This window comes from Primulina huaijiensis, chromosome 17, assembly GCF_012295235.1.
Source record: "Primulina huaijiensis isolate GDHJ02 chromosome 17, ASM1229523v2, whole genome shotgun sequence".
Taxonomy (NCBI): Eukaryota; Viridiplantae; Streptophyta; class Magnoliopsida; order Lamiales; family Gesneriaceae; genus Primulina; species Primulina huaijiensis.
In genome coordinates, this window is record NC_133322.1 from 15,662,142 (window position 1) to 15,669,827 (window position 7,686).

The window sequence follows — 7,686 nt, forward strand, 5'->3', positions numbered from 1 at the left end:
TATCACGTATCAGATGATGTATGGATTGGGGCAATATCCTTGTGGGTAGCGTCGATTCAACATGATAGTTACTACTTACTAACTTGGTCTATTTGGTATGATCGTTATCAAAATTTCCAATCTATCAATTATAACTTATTTAAAACTTTTTATACTAATCAATTTTTGTATGTTGGTGAAACTTTTTTATAATTCGAAAAATGTCGTTTGACCGCTCAATTCCATATTTTATTCAGTATCTATCTCCAAATAAATTTCAAATATTGAGAAAAATTAGCTAGATAAACGTAAAAATCATTTTTAAAAATTATTTTTCATAAATATCTCTTTAACTTTTTTATTTTCTCTATCAATTTCAATCGTATCGTGATGATTTTGTAAAATAACTTAACCAAACTTAATACTTTAAAAAAAATTATTTATCACGCATAAATTTCATAATATTTATGTATTATTTTACACATGTAACACGTGTATCTGATTGCTGATATATTATTAATTACAGTAAAATCCTAAAGTAACTAAGTTTGGTGTATTTGTTTTAATATTCCACAAATATCCAATGTTTATAATACAAAATTTTAATTAAACATTTGTCTACTTATTCAATTTTCCATGCAAAATAAAACTACTATACCTAATTTTTTATTTCACTCAAATAAATCAAAATTTGTGGAAATTTTTATTTGGTCCAACCCTCTATTCTTGATTTGGGCCGAAAACAGACCGACTCGAAACTTCCAGAAAACCCCAGCAGTCAGCGCTACAATTTTTTGGTCAGCAATTCGCAGGGAGTCAAAATCGCACCACAAATCTTGGAATCGGCGGCATGCATTCTGGTTTCCTGCTTCCCTAGCCTCAGATCATACCATTTCAAGCTGATTGATCTAAATTTCGAATTATCTTCTTGTAATCATCCATCGATTGCCTCATCTACCATTCATTTCGGTTAACATTTGATCCATATTTGATCGGTGAGAATGGAGGGAGGCGCAGCGGCGGTTTCGGCTGAGAAGGAGGCGGAATCGGCTTCCTACACGTATTGGGTGCGGGAGGCGGGTCGCGATGCTGCTCCTTTGCCCACGCCCAAGAAGATTGACCCGGCGGATTTTTGCAAGCAAACCAGCCAAACCCATCTCGGGTCTGCTTGGAATAGAGTATGCTTTTACATAAAAATGAACAAGAGCTCTTATTTTTCATGTTTGTTCTGTTTGATGCTTTGTTGATTTCTTTTGTGGCTTTCAAGTATTTGAGAATTTCAGTTGGCGTTAGGTTGGTAATCGAAGGTAATGTTTGTGAAATGTAACAAAGCTTTTGCTCATTTGAATTTGCACTTTTCTCAATACCCCCCGAAGCAGCGTTAAAATGTTTGAATATGTTGGTCTAAAGAAAAAAAAAGAATTTTTCAATCTTTGTTGCTATGAAATCCCATAGGTTTAGCAAGTTATGGCTCTCTTTTATGATACAAAGGATGAAAGAATCCTTTACAACACTTGATTATTCAGAATCTTACAAGAATATACTTAGCTGTATCCTTGATAGTTTAAAATGAAGACTTCAAAATATAAAGATGTTCTTTTAGATACTTTTTAGATTTCAATCTGAACTAGCACAAGGACATGGAAATGTCCCTTGATAGCTGTTTTTGCCCATAAAGAACTTGAATTACCTGGGGGTCATTCATCTCTTTCTCCTTTACGTTTTGTCAATGAATGTGAATTTTTGCATTTATTTACTTTTCAGTCTACAGAGAGACTTGGAGTCATTTTTGGTGCCGTGACCATTTTTTCCGCTTGGACTTTTATATTTTCTGTTTTCTTTTTTTGGATGGTCCGTGGTGTTGGTTATTTCTTGGCCAATGGCCATATATTTTCTGAATCCTTTACGGCATAAACAAGGATATTCAATTAATATCTGTTTGTCCTCCATATGCAATATGTGTAATGGCATTTTAACTGACCCTTCAATATCCATTATTGCAGACTTGGCTGCATTTTTATTTTATTTTATAGAAAACACCGCCAGTATGGTGGAGGGTTTGGCAAACCCCTACCTGTATATCAACATAAAAGAGCTTAATTGAAAAACCCAAAGGAAGAGGGAGACTAGGCCAGGACCTCCTCAAAATGGTATAAAATAAAATCATAATAACAGTCAAACTAGAGCAACGTGAGTTAATAAATCCACTGGCAGCCCTAAACAAAATGCGAAATAGTCAAAAGATCTACAACTACAGTGTAGAGGAGCAGAGCAGACGGTCATCCTGTGCAAGTCAGACATCAGCAGCAGCAACTATAAACTCAGGAAAGGTCGAAGGAAGATCCTTCAATAAGCATCGATCCTGGGCTGGGCAAATCCGTCAAAATATGTACGAGAGCTGTGTCCCAAAAAACCGCAAACTACTGGAAAGTCAATGTGCGAACAAAGTCGGTAGGCAAAAACAACAGGCAAACACAATCCAGCATAATATAACCAAAAAAGCCCCAAGGAGGGGGCAACAGGGATTTGACTGTCTGATCCCAATCACATCCCAAGATCAGGAAAAGGGACCCAGAGAAAAGCAGAAGGCAACAGAGTATAGGCGTCTGCACCTGCCTGCACTGCCTAGCGTAACCTTGGGTGCATTTTTTAAGTTGCAGTTGCTATTGTCTGATGCCATAGGTCTAGGTTTTCTGTTGTCAGCCAAAGGAATATTCAGGCTTTAGGTCTCATGCTTTCTGTTAAATCAATAAGAATTGCCTTGCTGTTTGTCTATGGTAAAAGACCATTTTTGTTTGTTTCATACTTCTAAATTTTATTTTCTGTTTGCAGGCTGGAACATGGGAGGAGAAAAATCTAAATACATGGGCAAGTGATAGGATTAAGGTTTGGATATATTAAGTTTTATAAATCTTTTCTAACATATATATTGATTTTGTCACAGACTACAAGTAAATTTTCTTATATCCATCAATTTTATAAAAAATTCTATGTGAACCTGCTGCCAATTGTAATCGACATTGGTGGGATGGATCAGTCTCTGTGTTTATCAAAGATTTAAGATGATAGGTTGAACTGAAAATGTGATATCTATTGATGATGAGATCAGATACTGTGATGCATATCAAAACTAAATTTATATAATCTTGGAAAACCATCTTTTTAGAACAAATATGCTAGACTTATTGACTTTTAAGATTTATAATTGTTATTTGAAATCCAGTGCAAGTTCTTGAAGCCACCACCCATATGTAACTCAACCATTTTGGCTTATCCTCAATACTCATTTCCAACTTTTTCTAGTTTAAAAACTACGTAGGGTTTGCTAACATTTCGATACCCTGTGCTGTTGCATTATAATATTCTTCTTTGATTGTAGGAGTTGCTCGAATCTGTGGGGTCCTTGGAGTTCTCTGGTGGCAGAGCAGAAATTACGGAAGTTACAAAATGCTTTGGTGATGTTAGTTCTTGCAAAATTATTAGATGTCTGAGATGATATTTATTTGATTCCCTGACTCTTGACACCAACCAACAGAATTATTTATCATATCTAAATGTGTGACGCAGGCCTTCTTGGTCACTGTTCGAAATAAAAAACGTGTTGGCTACACCTATGAGCTGACACTAAATGTGAAAGGTAACTCTTAAAATTTCACTATTTTGGATTTGATCTGAAATTCTGAAGTCTTATTTCATGCTTTTTCATTTCCCCCATACTATCTCTGACATCTGCATTTATGAAAAAAATTGAAATTAGGGGAATGGCATATCGGAGGTGAGAATAAGAAGGTCAAAGGGCACCTAGACGTTCCTGAGTTCACTTTTGGTGAATTAGACGACTTGCAGGTAAACTATACATAAATGCTTTAACCTTGTTGGAAGGAACTCAGAACAATAGAGAAATGGAATGTTCCGGTTCTGCTCTAGCTAGACTCTATGGGATTAATATCAATTAGCAACAATTTTGTAAATTGTTGATTCATGTTGTTGGGAGATATTATGTATACTCATATAAATCACTGAGAACTTTTCTCACAAGCCCATGTGGTCGTGGAACAGTGATACTACTATAAAAGTTTCTCATCTTCTTTTCTCTTAAGCCAATTGAAACAAGATCCCAATTTGGTGAAATTTATGTCTTATTTTGCAGGTTGAAGTACGACTTAGCGAAGACAAAGATTTTAAGCCCCAAGAGAAGCAGCGGATCAGTCAGGATTTGAAATCATTTTTGAAGCCTCTCCAGGAAAGACTGCTTAAATTTGAGGATGAACTCAAAGCCCGTTAGAGTTGTGTGTTCCATTTTATTAAAAAGCTTTGGCTTCAATTATCAACTAAAGTCATGTACTCTGTGTTATTGTTTTGGCCAGCACCGAAAGATCCGAGTCTGTTGTAGTCGAACACGAATCTAGACTTCCATATATTTTAGATTCTTGGAACGGGATACTGAAGATTGAGTACAAGTACGAATGTAGTAAAAGACCTTTGCTAGAGTCACTATATTTATGTGAGAAGTTATGACTCACTATTCATATTTACAATACCTGCATTCTTTTCTAAAACATGCTTGCTTACAAAATTTGGCTGACTCTGGGTTAGGTCGCTTTCTTTTGAATATATGAATAATTTACTTTGTTGATGTGAGAAAGAGTGTCCATGTCTGAGTAATACGCTTCTGTATTAACTTATAATGGATTCTTTTATGTATCATCGCAGCTATCTGTGGAGACATCATATTTTCGCACTCAAGGTGCATCATGTTTTCGCACTCAAGACGCAGTGGAAGTTTAAAATTTTTACATTTCGACAATCGAAACGGTCTTTGGGCGTCGTATGTTTGTTAGGTTATTAATAAGGCGTTTAAAATTATACTTTTGCCTGTAAAACGCTGGATTTCGAACTATTCCGGTTTTTAACCGGATATAGAACTTTTTGTAATTTCTTACGAACTGAACTCCGGTTTTGATTGTCTAATCAGGTCCACGATCGAGAACTGTTTTCCTCGCTTGGATTGCAATAGAAATCACAAGCGATTTGTGTGATGAAACTATAGACACATTTCCAAAATCTTGCAAATGATGCAGCGACGGAGGCGCGGCGGTGGGAGAAAGGAAGTGACAGAGAATTTGTTCACCTAGAATTGTGATGGCCGAGACCTTATTTTTAAAAGTGGGAATGTTTTGTGAATTTTGTGCTTATTGATTCATAATCAATAATTAAGCAAATCTATTTTGCTTTTGTGGCCAAAAATTTCTTCCCTAACTTTCTTGTGGTGGCCGAAGGCTTCAAGGTAGAGGGATGAGAGATTTTTTTGTGTATTTTGTGTGCAAGAGTTTCGTTACAATTTATGACTCCTCATGGTGTATATATAGAGTGAGACTCCTGATCGGATCAGGAGTCACTCTCCGACAAGGATTCCTAATCCTTCTGATATTAGGACTCTACATATGTCATTATTTTAAAAATCACTCACACACACACAAAAAAATATATATATAATCTAGATTTATGAACTTTTAATAATACATGATATATTAATATCTTATATACACATATTTTATATCACCATATAAAATGTGTGTGTATATATATACTAAATTAAATAACCATTATTTAATTTTTAAAATTAATTCATTGGTTAATTTAATTCTAGACACCTCTAGAACATTTATGAGAATTTGTGGATGTTAATAGTCACAACTACTAGCACAATCATTTACTTAGTAAATTCTCAATTCACTAAATAAATGATTGCGAACTCATTATAACCTCGATCGACGATCCGATAGCGCCAATGTATCAAGTATACACGTCTTGTTCATACAATAAAAAATGAAAATTTCGAAGATCTAAATTTTCATTTACCATATTGGGTGGCTGTCAGTATATGAACTCTTTCACAAAAACATGCAGTTTTACTTTCCTTTCTTAATTAGAAATTAAGCTAAATTCCATTTCTTTCATCCTATGGAGCCAACTTATAAACTCTTTTATAAGCATCCTGTTTGATCTCCCTCAAACTATAGTCTCCAAATTTAAACTCTTTGAACTTTGACTTTCTCAACGGGAATACAAAATCCGATACTTGTGTGACCATCAATGATTTAGGGATACAGTTAGCCGTGAGTTCACATCTCCATGTGATTCAGAATAACATTTATTCTTATTCGGGCTTACCCTAATTAACCCCATTCTTTTCATCAACTCATTGATCAAGAATGTCAGAACTTATTTCCGATTGCACCCATAGAATCATGGTAAGAGCGTCTAATAGCATCACCCCATGATCCCCTAGGTATTGCTGATAGTGCCTGCAAGAACCTTTAGTCATGGTTAGCATACAGTACGGTCCCTTCAACTCATATATCTCGATTGAATCTACAGCCATTGGTATATCGAGAGTTGCATATAAATTCGATTACAATGTGATTTATCTTTGAGTAATAGTTTCATGGTATGTGCAACCGAGGAAACACCTTTCTAAAATGTACATGTTTTTCTCTGATCAGAGATTCCTTGCACTATTAACTCATCAGACCACATAGGATATCTTTATCCGTAGGGAAATTATGAATCCCCGACTACAATGCATTTGCTCCTACGTATTTCAAAACTACACACAACCTCACTAGCTGATGACCCTCAATAGATCCAAAAAATGGATCAAAGAGCATGCTAGTACGTATAACCCCTACATTGTCTCGGGTCAAAGGACTAATGGTGTATAACCATAACCGCAGACTATTCTACTTGATAATTGAGAACCACTTGGACAGTCCGAGGAAGGGTTGTTCAGTGCATCATCATATAATCACTCATATGTATGAATGGAAATCTCTATGGCCTTGCCAATGAAACATGGCGTTTACATTACAGATGATAGTCTCGAGCTCAAGCGACCTTTATCTTTGTTTTAGGCAGATGATTCGATTATGAACTTGTTTAAAATATATCATGATCTTACGTTGAGAGAAAGACTTCATGGTACCTTTTGTATATTCAAGGACTTTATCTATGCAGCTTGCATTAGAATCAATAAAAGTCCAAACTACAAGTTGGTTTGCTGGATACCTACTCTAGCACTAACATGCTGTCACCCACAAAATTTTCACGAGGATACAAAATTTGCACACTTGAAATACATAACTTGTCGATGAATTGTAGCCTACTTGATACAAAGGTCTTAAAATTTGCAAAAGTTTCAAGAGGTAAGAATCTTAGTATAAATCTGTATGTGGGCGTCACAATCCATACACGCTAATATACAAGGATGATCACTCAAGTTTCGATTCGAAAAGCATCAAAGCCATTGAAATAGTTTGTAATTTATGTTAAATGTATGGTTCATGGTAAGAATCACATTAGATCTAAAAAATCTACACCCTTTTCTATGATGTGCAGTACATTCAATTACCACAAAGTAATTGTTGTTAATTTTCTTGATTCTGGCATGTTTATTTGGAACAAGATGCGATTTCTTAAAAAATAATGTAAAATTGAGTTGATGAATGAATTTTCTAAAATGTGAGACCTAAAATAAAGTCTATTTTGTTAAAGTTTGAAATACCCTAAGTTTTGATAATGATAAAAAACATCGAGCTGTTTCAGGGTCTGGTTGCGGCTATTATGTATTTAACAGGTTCCAGCTGTTGGAAAAGTCAAGCTGCTCATCGCATTATCAGAAGCTCAAGTTGCAGACACCTTCAAAAG

General features: G+C 35.2%; 1 protein-coding gene across 1 annotated transcript; it reads left to right on the top strand.

Annotated features, from left to right (window-relative positions):
• Nucleotides 1-738: 738 nt before the first annotated feature.
• On the top strand, nucleotides 739-4,538 carry LOC140963505 (uncharacterized). The gene is made up of 6 exons (XM_073422854.1): nucleotides 739-1,157; nucleotides 2,812-2,865; nucleotides 3,359-3,439; nucleotides 3,547-3,616; nucleotides 3,737-3,825; nucleotides 4,130-4,538. The coding sequence occupies exons 1-6, from the start codon at nucleotides 981-983 to the stop codon at nucleotides 4,262-4,264; spliced, it is 606 nt and encodes a 201-aa protein (XP_073278955.1). The 5' UTR covers nucleotides 739-980; the 3' UTR covers nucleotides 4,265-4,538.
• Nucleotides 4,539-7,686: the final 3,148 nt, after the last annotated feature.